Source organism: Megascapheus bottae, chromosome 5 (genome assembly GCF_031878675.1).
Source record: "Megascapheus bottae isolate mThoBot1 chromosome 5, mThoBot2.hap1, whole genome shotgun sequence".
Classification (NCBI taxonomy): Eukaryota; Metazoa; Chordata; class Mammalia; order Rodentia; family Geomyidae; genus Megascapheus; species Megascapheus bottae.
In genome coordinates, this window is record NC_143513.1 from 1,965,428 (window position 1) to 1,979,881 (window position 14,454).

At 47.5% G+C, this 14,454-nt stretch overlaps 1 protein-coding gene across 1 annotated transcript in view; it reads left to right on the forward strand.

Annotated features, from left to right (window-relative positions):
* Adcy1 (adenylate cyclase 1) overlaps window positions 1-14,454 on the forward strand; it is a 98,497-nt gene that overhangs the window by 73,784 nt on the left and 10,259 nt on the right. Inside the window, exons 12-16 of the mRNA XM_090332527.1 lie at window positions 2,003-2,092; window positions 2,652-2,905; window positions 3,232-3,358; window positions 12,895-13,011; window positions 14,107-14,253. Of these exons, the coding sequence (XP_090188653.1) occupies window positions 2,003-2,092; window positions 2,652-2,905; window positions 3,232-3,358; window positions 12,895-13,011; window positions 14,107-14,253 (735 nt within the window). The remainder of the gene's footprint in view (window positions 1-2,002; window positions 2,093-2,651; window positions 2,906-3,231; window positions 3,359-12,894; window positions 13,012-14,106; window positions 14,254-14,454) is intronic.

Sequence of the window (14,454 nt, forward strand, 5' to 3'; positions counted from 1 at the left end):
GGGAAGGATATGTCTTGTGAGGCTCATATCCTTTCCAAATTCTCCCAGTGTAAGGGCTTCTGTTTTTACCTCCTTCAGGGGTATCCATGGTGGGGAGGAGGGCAACAGAACTATTTAGAAACCAGAACCAGAGGCTTTTCTTCTTCTGTCAGCTGATCACAGAATGCTCCTCTTGAGACTGCAGGCATAGGGTGGGAGAGAGAAGGCAGCACAGCTGGAGAGAGGGCATGGTTATTTAGTCCTCTTCCTGTAACTGGCTTGTGTGCCCAGGACCTGCCCAGCAGCATGGCACCTACATTTGGTGATGGGTTGCAGTATGCATTCATCTTTGTGGCCTAGTGGATCAGATGACTTCCAGCCCATCCTGGGCAGCTCAGGTCACATGGGAACTTTGTGGCCTGGGGGCAGGCACCCCTCAAGTCCCAGGAGCAAGGCCAGATCTCTTCTCAAAGAGAAGAGCTGGAGAAGCAGCCCTGAAGGGCTTACTGTGGAGATAAGAGGCCCACCATTGTGTCTTGCCTGATCCCGATCAATCCTGGAGAGAAACAGAGGATCCAGGTCAGTGAAGCCTGAGTCCTAGGCATGCATGGACAGCATGAGACCAGGAATAATACTCAAGACCTCACTGTGCGTACTATCAGATCGTCCTGTCAGGCCAGGGTTGTCTGCATGAGCTGAGGCTTTTGGTAGGTGCCATGAGCATTTATTGTGGTCTGCAATTTTATTTTTAGGACTGTAAATATAAAAGGACTTGTCATTTTTACCCTTGCAACCTGTTGTTGAATATTTCGACCTATATTTAAAGTAAATTGAATAAAAATAAGATTTCTCTTAAGAGTCTCTTAAGAGAACCTGCTGTAACTTACCTAGCTGGCTGTTCTGGTATACAGATGTAGTTCAGTGTTGGGGAGGCCGAGATAGGAGAATTATGAATTGGAGGCCAGGCTGGACTATATAGTGAGTTTGCATGCAGCCTGCATTATAGTGAGTCCTTGTCTCAAAAAAGTGGGATTAGGACAATAGATATGACGGACATGCCTATAATCTCACCTACGTTGGGAGGTGGGATAGGAGGATTCCTAGCTACTCAGGAGGCTGAGATCTGAGGATCACGGTTCAAAGCCAGCCTGGGCACAAAAGTCTTTGAAGCTCTTATCTCCAGTTAAGCACCAGAAAACCAGAAGTGACATTGTGGCCCAAAGTGATAGAGTGCTAGCCTTGAGCTGAAGAGCCCAGTAATAGTACAAAACAAAAACGAAAACCCTACCAGGGCCAGGAGTTTGGCCTAGTAGTAAGAGTGCTTGCCTAGCATGCACAAAGACCCTAGTTTGTTTCCTCTGTACCACATACGTTAAAAAAGCCGGAAGTGGTGCTTTGACTCAAGTGGTAGAGCTCTAGCCTTGAGAAAGCCTAGGAAAGTGCTCAGGCCCTGAGTTCAAGCCCCAGGACTGGCACAAAAAAAGAGGAAAGAAAAAAAAAACCCTACCAGAAAAACAAACAAAAGCAAAAAGGATAGAAAATGTGGCTCAACGTGACAAGGAGGCTTCCTCAGAGGCCCGGAGTTCACTAATTCCACGAAAATAAACAGCAAACAAACTGACAAAACAAATTACCTTCCTGAAGAACATAAATTCTTATCACTCCTGAGAAGGGAAAATGCAATTTCTTGGAAATCCAAGGTATTCAGTTAATTTTATTGCCAAACAGGTTACTAAGAGAAAGAGGAGTGACTCTCTAATTTAACAACTAGGTTTTTTTTTTGTTGTTGTTGTTGTTGTTTTAATTTGGTAAAATTTTCACAGGTACTACAGACAACAAAAACTAGGGAATAAATAATAGGGGAATAAATAGGTAAAAGCAGTGGGTGAAGCAGGAAGTGATTTGAGAGGACGGGTGAGGGCCTGGCCTAGGCATTGCTCCTTCCGTTCTGGATTGTCTGCCACCGGTGTAAATGTCATGTGCAGCCGGCACTGGGTTTGAAAGTGCTGCTTTTCTCCATCAGTGTTTCCCAGGGTGCCTGACGATCCGGATCCGCACTGTCCTGTGTGTGTTCATAGTGGTCTTAATCTACTCGGTGGCCCAGGGATGTGTGGTGAGTACCAAAGCCTTCCTTTAGCCAGGTGCCCATGGCTTGTGCCGGTATTCCTAGCTATCAACGTTCCAAGTTGGCTTGGGCAGAAAAGTTCCTGTGAGACTCTTATTGCCAGTTAACCACCAAAAAGCTGAAAGTGGAGCTGTGACTCAAGTGGTAGAGCACTAGCCTTGAACAAAAGAAGCTCAGGGATAGCACAGCACCCAGGCCCTGAGTTCAAGCCCAGAATCAATGAGCATGTGTGCATGTGCACATGGACACACACACACACACACACACACACACACACACACACACGAAAAAATATCCTTCCTTCAGTGTTGGGCTGGGAGTTACAGAGGGAACCACCGAGGCCCAAGGAGCAGACACAGCTGGCACCATCTGGTCTACCTCAGCCCCTGTCCCTGCCCCACTGCCAGCCTTTGTTGTCCCTGGCAGCAGGATGGTCTAGGCCTAGCTGGAGGCTCTGAGGTATGGTGGTCATTGTAGGGGTATCTGTGCGACATCTAAGTGTCTTGCTGGGCGGCTTTCCTGAGCCTTTCTTTCCTGTATTGCTCAGGTGGGTTGCCTGCCCTGGGCCTGGAGCACCCAGTCCAACAGCTCCTTGGTGGTCCTGGCGGCCGGTGGCCGACACACTGTCCTGCCTGCTCTGCCCTGCGAGTCTGCGCACCACGCCCTGCTTTGCTGCCTGGTGGGCACTCTCCCGCTCGCCATATTCCTGCGGGTGTCCTCCTTGCCAAAGATGATCCTTCTGTTGGGGCTCACCACATGCTACATCCTTGTTCTGGAGCTCAGTGGGTACACCAGGGCTGGGTGAGTGTGCTGAAGACCCACGGGGGGGGGGGGTGTGTGTGTCAGTGACACGCTGATGTGGACAGCTATGTATACTACCTGGTACCAGCAATCTTATATGGACTAAATACACGCAACATTTTTAGTTCGGCGCCATCTGTTTCCCCTCTTCCACCCAGGTGAGAGCAAGATCTAAGACTCCCTGAGGAGAAGGGGAGGTCTCACCCTGAGGGGTTGATGGGCATCACTGTCTGGGAGGGCTCTTTGCCCAGCTCTGGGCTTTGATGGTCCTGTTCTGCCTGGGAGCTTGACTAGCCTTTCCTTCTCACTCCCTCTCTCCCCACCAGGGGCGGTGCTCTCTCCGGACGCAACTATGAGCCCATCCTGGCCATCCTGCTGTTCTCGTGCACACTGGCCCTGCACGCCAGGCAGGTGGACGTCAGGCTGCGACTGGATCACCTCTGGGCAGCACAGGCAAGAGGAGCCCTCTGGGCCTGAAGGGAGGGGAGCGTTCACCAGTGGGCTAGCCAGCCAAGGCACCTGCTGGCCACGTGGTCCACAGGGGCTACTGTCAGCAGCATGGCAGGGCTGGATGAAGGAAACCTGTCCTAGGGTCTGAGGAGTAGGGGTGTGCCAATGGGGTGACTGCATACCACCCAGTGCTGTAGGAACAGTGTGGCTCACCAGGTGTAAGGGTGGTGTGGGGGGCCCAGCCTCTGGTGGTCATCCTGCATGTGACAGGGTTATCAGGAAAGGGGAAGATGATCTTCCACATTAAGATGAGCAATTTAGACTTTTTTTTTTGCCAGTCCTGGGCCTGAGCACTGTCCTTGGACTTTCTCAAGGCTAGAGCTCTACCACTTGAGCCACAGCACCACTTCCAGCTTGTTTCTATATATGTGGTACCGAGGAATTGAACCCAGGTCTTTGTGCATGCTAGGCAAGCACTCTACCACTAGGCCAAACTCCTGGCAAGAAGTTAGATTTTTAAAGCAGCTGCCCTAAGAAATTCTCCCCTTTGGGGAAGTGACAAAGACTAGCAGTATGAGCTGGCCTGGTGGCATGAGGTAATGAACCAGGCTCAGAGCCATCTGCAGAACTGCAGTCTCCCCTGAGTATATCATTCGACCTAGACTTCTTATCTACAGAGGGGGAAAGCTGGCTGCTGAGACAGTCTTCTTGTTCTCCCACATTCATGACACCTCTGATAGCATGGCTCATGCCCCTAATCCTAATGCCTCTGGAGGATCACACTCCCAAGCCAGCCCAGACAACACCACCCCCAAGAGAGCCAACAAAACCTTGGCTGGAGATATGGCTTAAATGCTAGAGCGCCATCTGAGCAAGCAAGTGCAAGGCCCTTAGTTCAAACTTTTGTACTGCCTCTTAGAAAGTAAGTAAGCAAGCAAGCAAGAAAGAAAGAAAGAAAGAGGGAAGGAAGGAAGGAAGGAAGAAAGGAGGGAAGGAAGGAAGAAAGGAAGGAAAGCGCAGCTCTTTGCTGCTGGAGTTATATATTTTCTTTAGTCCTCAGAGTAATAGTGCCCACAGACAGGGAATTACCCATGAGAATACAGATGCACATCAGGCAGGGCATGCCAGGATCACAGTCCTCAAGCCACCTGTGTGATCTCTGGGTGGGCTCAGAAGGAGCTGTGTCTGGGAGCAGGAGCATCCTCAGCCCAGAGCTTTCTTTCTGCACTGAAATGGGGCCCAGCTCAGCTGCCAAAAGGATGCTGCCAGAGGATGGCTGGGGGGAACGGAGGCCATTGGATGGCTCGCTGTGGATGTGGGACTGAGGGTGACATCTTGTGGCCATATGGACAGCTCTGATGTGCTTGCTAGAGTGGAAAGCCTGGTGCCCTGTCATCCCTGTTCCAGAGGCTGAGTGGGCAGCAGGTCAGGGTGGGAGTAGGAAGGATGGAGACGCTGGGCAGAAGCAACAGAGTGACAAGGGTCAGGTCTGATTCACGTGCTGAATTCTAGCAATTTCATCTAGAGCCAGAGGAGGTCTGTCAGACTCTCCTCCTTCTGCAGAGTGTGGGCCTGGAGTGAGGAGGAAGTGTTCTAGGCCCTCCTGACTAGCTGACTGGGGCTGGCCATGATCTCTGTTGGGTGGCCAGCTATGGCAGGCTCTCCCCATTGACCCAACTCAGCCAGAAGTGGAATCAGGATGCCTGAAGTGGGTGGTGTTCAAGTCAGCCGCCATGAGGCAGAGCAGGCAGGGGAGACTGAAAGTGCCCACCCAGGGCAGCTCCTGGGGAGGAGACTGGCAGCCTCTGTTTGCCAGGGCCATGTCAGGTACTCAGAAGAGCCTCTCCACTGCCCTGTGCTGTAGCTCATGGTCAGCCCCATTGGCTGTCTTGCACATTCCAGCTGATTAGCCATTAAGCTCCATTGACCCTGTCATTAGCCAAGCCCTTTGGGCTAAGATCTTCTCATGATGACTATCTACGCCGTTGACGAATGGACTTAGGATGAGCCAGGAAGATGAGAACGACAAAATGGGATGTGTAAATAACGTGCCCCGTTCACTTCAGACCTTGAGCACGTAGAAGGGAAATCTTGGCTGGGACTTCCTGTGGCAGGAAGGTATTTTTTTTTTCCCATCTGGGTTGATACGACCTTCTGGGAGGATTTGGTTGTTAAACTGTGATATTTGTTATTACATATAATAGTAGGATGTTTCTAAGTAGAATGTTTGGGCTTTCACGTGATTCTCTTATCTACTAGCACCCCCACATAGGAAAGTTTGCCTGTGTGTCATAAGGGAAGGGTTGCTAAATGGAACACACTGACACATATTTTTTTTGTTGTTGTTCTTCAGTAGTTACATGCCAAGAACCATTACTTCACTTTCCTGTCACCGCAGCAAACAGGGAGCTATCTAGACTTTGCTTATTTGCCTTGTAGATAATTAGGGAGATTGTTTCAAACTATTGCTTCACTTTCAGAACAAACACTGGAAGAGTTAATTATTTATGGAGAGCAGATCGGTTGTACAGACCTACATAAATAAACAGGCTTTACCTTGTGATGACACCCTCAAGCACTTATATTTATTTCCTTCCAGTGTTGTTGTGTTTTAGAACCCAGTAGATAATTACCATAGCAACTATAATGTCAGTGTTTCTGCCCATTACTACTGTTGCAGCCAACTTGTTTGTCTACCAAATACATTCTTCTTCTTAATAATTTTTATTTAAGTAGTTGCATAAAGGAGTTGCCACTTAACAAAGCAGTATTTTTTGGATATTCTGCCCTGGTTAATTAATCAGAAGGGAATTGCCATTACATAATAGCCATTACTAACTTTGAAAGGGCAGTTCACCTATGGTCAGGAATTCTCTGCTGGGGAACCTGTTATCCAGCCCCTGCCTTTCCTGGGCAAGTATTTCTCTACACGTGTGACAGAAGCACTAAGCCAATAACACCTTTCTCAGACAGCTAGGCTATCAGGGTTTTTCTGTGTCTACACAAGTGTCTCCTGGACTCTCTGTGAGTACCTTGTGTCATAGAGCTTAGTGTGGGGACTGGTGACTTACCTCTACTGAGGCCCCACCTCGTAGGGTCCCTCCCCCTCCGAGCACTCCACGGTTCAGGGGACCGTACTTTTGATCCATGAGCCCTTGGGGACAAATGACATCTAAAGCACAACAATGTTTTTGTCTACATTTGGTATCAAAGTAATACTGGTTTCACAGAATGAGTGAGGAAATTTTTTATTCTTCACAGTTTCCAGAAAGGTTTTGGTTTAGAGTTGGTTAGGTGAAGTAAAGCTTTCTGAACCTGGATGCTTTGGGTTTTGATGAGGGAATTTTACACTAAAATTCAATTCATGTAAATATACAAGGCTATTCAGGCTTTCTATTTCTTTGTAAGTTAGCATTGGAAGCGAGTTTGTTGACATGAAATTGGTTATAATATTCTCCTAATACTGCTTTAATATTTATGGAGCCTGATCTGTATTTTATTTGTACCACCTATTCTGTAATTAATTTACTTTTTTGGTTTTTAAGGTGACTTGAGAAATTTATCCTTCTTATATTGATGTTTGGTTTTATCACGTTACCTGTCTTAACTGAATTCCACAATTTATAGTTTAAGTTTTATTTCAGAGCACTTTCTAATTATATTTCCTTTTTCTTCTTTGAACCAAAGGTTCCTGCACTTGTTTTTCATTAATTCCCAAAGATCTTTCAACTATTGACTTCAGATTTAATTATAGTGTACTCAAGCAATATAAGTGGTATGATTTGAATTCTGATAATTTTTTTAAGGCTTACTATTTTTCCCCTATTCTGTGTGCTCTTGACTAGACTATGTTTTCTGGCATGGTGTATTATAAATTTCAATTAAGTCAACTTGGCTGATAAAATCTAGACTGGTTTTCCTTCTAGTTATTCTATTAATATTTTTGTGGTGTTTTTGGAATTTTCCATTGCAATTATGGACAGAGTTTCTGCAGTTCGGTCAGTTTTTGCTTTGTGTATTTTATGACTTGTTATTAAGTACTTAGATTTAGGACTATGCCCTCTTAATAAATTTGCCCCTTTATCCCTCTTATAGCATTTAAAAAAAAAGACTCCCTTTGCCCAAATAATACTTGACTCTGAAGTCTGCTTGTATTATCTTAATATATATAATCCAGTTTTCTTTGAATATTTTTCTACCAATTTTTCTTTTAACCTATTTGTGTCTTCTTGTTTAATTTTTTTCCTTTTTCTTTTTACTAAGCAGTCTTTGATTCAACCTCGATTCTTCATGCAATTTATAAATTTCTACCTATAGTTGTGATGCCCATTGCCAACGAAATTGTTGTTGTACTTAGACTGGTCTACACCTTGCTATCTTCTTTATCTTATCTCTTTTTTGTTTCCTCCTCCTCCTTCTTCTTCAGCTTCAACACAGTCTCTGGGCTTTTTGGCTCAAGGCCAGTTTTCTCTCACTTTGAACCACTGTGTCTTTCCTAGATTTTTGGTAGTTAACTGTAGCTGAGAGACTCCTGGGCTTCACTGCCTGGGCTGGCATTGAACCTCGAACCTCAAATTGCAGCTTTCTGAGTAGCTAGGATTACAGGCATGAGCCACTGATGCTTCGCTTCCTTATTCTTTTGTACATTGTTTTTAATTACCTACTTAACTATTTTGTTTTGCTTATTAGGTGTTTCTCTTCCTTCCAGGATTTTAATGGGTACTTATCATAGCCCATCTTTAATTGACATTTTTCTACCCTATGCATTATATAGGTCCTTTGCCCTAGAATATGCTGTGATAGCTTGATGGTGAACTCTCAGTGTTGCTAGGTTGAAATCTAATGCTTAGTGTGATGCTATTAGGAGAAGGGATACATAGAAGGAAATAAGTTTGTGAGGCTTAGAGCCTTCAGAAATCACTAATCTTATAAAAGTGGTTAGGAAGTTTTCTTATCCTCTTCTTGTCATATGAAGATACAGTGTGAACTTGACCATCTGCAACCAAGTGTGTTGTCATCCAAACCCCATCATGGCTGCGTGCCCGTGGCTCACAGATCTCATCTTATCTACTCAGGGGGCTGAGGTGTGAGAATTGTAGTTCAAGCCTGCCTGGGCAGGCAAATCTGTAAGACTCTTATCTCTAAGTAACTAGGGAAAGATCTGAAGTAGAGTTGTGGGGTTATAAGTGTTTATTACAATGCCCTGCAGAACTCCTCATTTTTAGTGGTTCTTTTTTACTCTGCTTCATTTTTGATAGATTTTCCAACTATGTCTTTAGGTTTACTAATCTTTTCTATCAAAGTACATAACCTACTTCTAGTCTTATACAGTGCACTGTATATCTGATATTATAATTTTCTAGAAGTTAGAGTCTTTTTTGTCCTGCTGCTTGCACTTACTGTAGTTCTTCCTTGAATGTATCATGAATGCACTCATAATGATGGTTTTAAGTCTTATTCCTATCAACTATATTCCAGAGTTCTTTTTCTCCTTATAATGAGTGGCACTTCATTGTTTCTTTGTATGTGTCCATTTTTTGGTGGCACCAGGAATTTGAACTTAGTTAGTGCCATGCACTTGATAAGTCAGGAACTCTTATCACCAGTGTGTATACTGATTTTCAATGCTATAGTTGAAAATTTGAATTTTTCCTTTTTTACGATGGCTATTCTTTCCTTACTAAAGTTATCCTTCTGTCTTTTTCTGAGACATAGGTAAGTTTCCTTGGAGTTTGAAAAAGCCTTTAAAAATGGTTCCTACAATGCTGTTACTGGAGAGAAAAGCCTTGGAAGCCAGAGCTCAGGGCAGTAGTTATGGGCGAAGAGGACGAATGTGTGGTCTCTCCTCTGAGGTGCAGGAGAGGGCTGGTTGGTGGCCTGGGGGGGAAATCTGGGTGATGGTGCTCTAGAGCAGCTCTCTGAACCCAGCTTTCTGAGGATGAGGGTTGTGTTCTGCTGTGGAGCGAACATCCTCAGACATCAGTAGGAGCAATGAGTGAAGGTTTATCCTGTTCCTTATGACATGTCCGTTATGTGAGTAATGACTTGTGGGTTAGTCAAGGCTCCATCATCACAGTGCTCTAGGCCAGGCTAGTAGCCTCCAGGGTAACCCTTTGTGGCAAAGAAAGGGAGCTGGAGGTTCGGAGCTAGCCAAAAGGCTCCAATCCAGAAGCAACTCAAGATTTTTGCTTGTCTTCAAGGGGTGAGCTTGTATTATCCCCTTGTCCCTGGAAGTCAGTAGAGGAATATTAAGAATGGCCATCCTGGAGCCATTCCCAGTGGAGGAGGGAAAGCTTGTCTGGGATTGAAGAGGCCTCATGTTGCTGCAGATCCCTCTCCGGTCTTAAAGTAACTCCTGACATGAGAGGACAGAGCTTCTCTGAATACTTACACTCCCATCTAGCCTGTCTGGTGGGGGCCCCCCAGATGGTAGGATTCCCCCATCATAATAACACCATGCAGAGACGGAAACAGGTTTTACAGAGAGCTTTGTCTTCAAGTGAAAAACCAGTGACCAATGGAAGGTGAGTTGAAATAATTCAATCACAAAGCTAAAAACTACCTTCCTCTCCTTAGCTGTCTGGGCCAAGCAAAGTTCCTTTAATTCTCTGTGCTTCCCCCACACAAGAACTAGGGGTCCCCTCAAAGAAGGCTTTGCCCTCAGGGAAGCTGGATGATTCAGTGTAGGGGGCACCAGAAAGCTTATTTATAGTGAAAATCAGGAGAAGTGCTGTCCTGGTGGTGAAAGTGCTCTCAGCACATGGCTTGTGTCTACACAGGGTGCAGAGAGTGAGGAAGAGCTGTTTCCTGTAAGGAACACACTGCTGATCCCAGTGCTGGGCTGGGGTGATCTTACAATGAGAACTCTTTGACAGGGTAATAGGGAGTCATTCATAGCACATGTCAGGGAATGTTATTTTGTTCTTTTTTTATTTTTTCCCTAAGTGACAAGTGTCCTGAGCTGTGACCTCCCTGAATACCTCATCAAGGACAATAGATTTGTCCCAATCAATACATTCTAGAATGTCAGCACACAAGAAAGAACATGAGTTTGGAAAGAAAATTTCCAACCAGACAACATTGTGAAAACAGAAATTGAATATGTCGCTCTCACATGACCTTGTTGGCAAGAATAGTGGCCTTTAAAATACTACAGCTTCCCAGCTGCTTGGGAAAACTTATATGTTAGAGAATCTTAGTGGATTTCATCTTCTTTCATTTAAAGTAAAACAGTACAACTTCTGCTTAGGTCATAAAACACTGGTGGATGGGAATGGATGGAAATTTATCAGTCCTACAGCTATAAGTCAGATCTTATATCTTTAAGTTGGGCAAAAAAAAATATGATGTAGGAAGGACAGCCATTCTGATAGTCCCTAAATTCAAGTGTTGTCATAAGCTGAACTTAGAATGAGATTTTTTCATCATGATGTTATAAGTTAAGATTTTGTTTTTAAGCAAAGCACAATCACATAGCAGTAGTTATTTGGGGAAGAGTACATTTTGACTGTTAATAACTAAAATAAAACTATTACTTAAAAGAAACTATCATTTCTTGGCTGGGAGTGTGGCCTAGTGGTAGAGAGCTTGCCTAGCATGTACAAAGACCCAGGTTTGATTCCTTGGTACCACATACATAGAAAAAGCTGGAAGTGGTGCTGTGGCTCAAGTGGTAGAGTGCTAGCCTTGAAAAGACCCAAGGATAGTGCTCAGGCCCTGAGTTCAAGCCCCAGGACTGCCAAAAAATATCATTTCTTGCATTGGTGGCTCACATCTTTAATTCTAGCTGCTTGACAAGATAGGCAGAAAAGTCTGTGAGACTCTGTGTCCAAAATAAACAGAAAAAAAATCAAGGTAGGAGCCATGATTGAAGTAGTACGGCTATAGCCAAATATGTGTAAGGCCCTGAGTTCACACTCTGTACCATGGCAGAGAAATCATTTTTTTTTTTGCCAGTCCTGGGCTTGAGCTCAGGGCCTGAGCACTGTCCTTGGACTTTCTCAAGGCTAGAGCTCTACCACTTGAGCCTCAGCACCAGTTCCGACTTTTTTCTATGTATGTGGTACCGAGGAATTGAACCCGGGTCTTCATCCATGCTAGGCAAGCACTTTAACCACTAGGCCAAACTCCCGGCCCCAGAGAAATCATTTTTTTCCTGCTAATCTCACCCTTCAGAAAGTTATCTTTTGTGTATATTAGACCATAATATATGTCAGCATATAACTAGGAATCTTTGCTTATGAAGAGGGCTGCGTGTGGAATGTTCTATCGACAGATGTGGGAGATGAGAAGATGGTGGGTAGAAATCAGAGGCTGGGTCTATAAGAGAAACACAGAGTAGTCTCATAGGTTCATTTCTAGGGCTGCTCATTGCCAGCACAACTCCAATCATGGCAACTGGTGTAGTCGCAGGCCTCTGTTCTCTTAGGGTCGTGAGCCTGAGCCCCTTCAGAATCACCAGTGGAAATGGTGTTTGCAGAGTGGGCTCCAGCCTGTCTGGGTGGCAGTAGCCAGTGCCTGTGCAGATCTGACCTCGAGGTTAGAGTCCCAGGGTGTCGTTCTTGTGTACTGTTGTCTGCCCTAATGATCAGGAGAAACAACACTGTGACACTGTGCTATCTGTGTGGCACATGCTAACTTGCTGGCCTGGGTTTCTCAGCTATCATCCTCTGGGGGGGGGGTCACCTTGCCCAAACAGGCCTTGCACCCTGTGCCCACCACATCCCCATGCTTAGCTCTTGTGGCTCAAGACCTCCTTGCCCGTCTCCTTGGATATGTCCACTCCTTAATTTAACTGAATCACTCCATGAACTCTAGCAGCCGTGTAATTGGCCAAATGGACTCTAACCCTTATAATTTCACCAAGAAGAGGCTGTGCTTTTCCACTGAAGTGGTCCAGGCCTTCTCCAAAGCCTTTGTTGAGTACAGCCCTAGGAATGGGCCTTGTCAGATAGCTGTTTTCTTCCCATTTTACAGCAGGCTGTTGTGGGCAGAGATGTACCTGTCTGTCCTTCACATCCTTGGCCCCCCATATGGGTCATGGACCATGGCACGGTGGCCTTTGTGCTGCAGTGTTTGTTGGCTAGGCCCTGGGTCTTCAGCAAGGGCCTCGTTTGCTTTTTGCTACACGTAGGAATTTGGTGCTCAGAAATACAATGCACACACAGAATATTTCCCAGGCTAACTTCTTGTGCTGGTTGAGTTATATGCTTGATGGGATGCTATTACCACAGTAGCTTCCATTTGTGAGGACTGCACTGTACCACAGGCCACAGGCCCTGCCCAGGAGCCCTTCCTCATCCCTCTTGGTGGTCCAGGAGGAGGGCTGTCACTGTCACTGTCACACTGGGGAGAAGCAGGCTGGGTTGGGCTGTGGATGGCTGTTCCTGCAGCCCTGTGTTCTGAGCCTGGCCCCTGCATCTGGAGGGGAGGAGTGGAGAAGGGGAGACGGTGGGTGTGGACCTGGAGTCCAGCGGTGGTAGGCAGGATGGTGGCTAGATGACCTGGACGGCTAGGACTCATGAGCCCACGACTCCCAGGCGGAAGAGGAGCGAGACGACATGGAAAGGGTGAAGCTGGACAACAAGAGGATCCTCTTCAACCTCCTGCCGGGCCACGTGGCGCAGCACTTCCTCATGTCCAACCCCCGGAACATGGTGAGCCCGCCGCGTGGCACCGACCCCCTGGGCTCTGCAGCTGGGCGCCTGTAGCGCACGCGCCCTCTGCTCCTCCTGTGGCTGGGCGCCTGGCGCGCATGCGCCCTCTGCTCGTCCTGTGGCTGGCGCGCACGCGCCCTCTGCTCCTTCTGTGTCCGGGCGCCTGGCGCGCATGCGCCCTTTGCTCCTCCTGTGGCTGGGCGCCTGGTGCGCATGCGCCCTTTGCCCCTCCTGTGGCCGGGCATGCGCCCTCTGCCCCTTCTGTGGCTGGGCGCCTGGCGCGCACGCGCCCTCTGCTCCTCCTGCGGCAGAGGTCGCTCCTGGTGCCCCGCTCTGGCTGCTTCCCTTCCCTGCATGTCCTGAGGTCAAGGTCGGGTGCGGAACCCTCCGGAAGCCGCTGGGGTTCTAGGCTGCCATGCATGCTTAGCTCCAGCTTTCTTCTGTCCTTCGGTCATGGGAAAGCATGTACTGTTTATTCCACCTAAGAGAAAGGAAAATGGGCGTCCGTTACGTGGGATATGGAGAGGCAGCGCTGTGTGGCAAAGCAGAAGCGTCTTCGCCACAGCTAATTTTTAGTGCACTGAGAGCCAGCTGCCCGTGGCTCTCCGGGAGGGCCTCGGCCTTCTCGCTGCGGGTTGGGCAGTGCTCATCCCTAAGCCCTGGTGAAGCGTGACCCACCGGAGCCACCTGCATGCGGCGAGGCTTCCAGAGGCCAGACTCAAAAGGAAAAAGAGCTGAGCGGACTTGAAGGTCCTGAGAGCAGAAACGAAAGCCCAAGGTTCTAATGAAAGCTTTGTCTAAAGTGGCAGACAGGGCTGATTCCTTCATCTTGATTCACCTGGGAGCCAGGCAGAGCATCCTGGTTTTCCTAAGATCCCCATTCCCTGCCATCTCCTCATCTTGCTCTGCCTGAGGAGGAAGCAGACCACAGGGCCTTTGCATATACCTGTGAGTGGCATGGTCTGGGCTCTCAGAGCCCAGGCCCACGTGGGGAGATCGGTTGGGGGTCTCCATGAACTGGCCTCTCCCCAGTCTGAGCACAGCTTTGGGGGGGCATCCCTGGCCTGACAGGTTGAACCCCCTCTGCCCTTGCAGGACCTCTACTATCAGTCCTACTCTCAGGTGGGGGTCATGTTTGCCTCCATCCCCAACTTCAACGACTTCTACATCGAGCTGGATGGCAACAACATGGGGGTGGAGTGTCTGCGGCTCCTCAATGAGATCATTGCGGACTTTGACGAGGTGAGGCGGCACTGCTCTGTCTGCCTAGGGTGGACGAGCTGTTCTTTACCTCAGAGAATCCCACACGTGTCCAGTATGTCACGCTCTGTCTCCTTAGACGGGTGGGGAGAGAACAGCTCCGGGAGCATCCTGTCTCCCCTAGGGTCCACATGGTCCCCGGCAGTTCAAGATGAGAGTTTTGACTACAGGATAGGGCCTGGG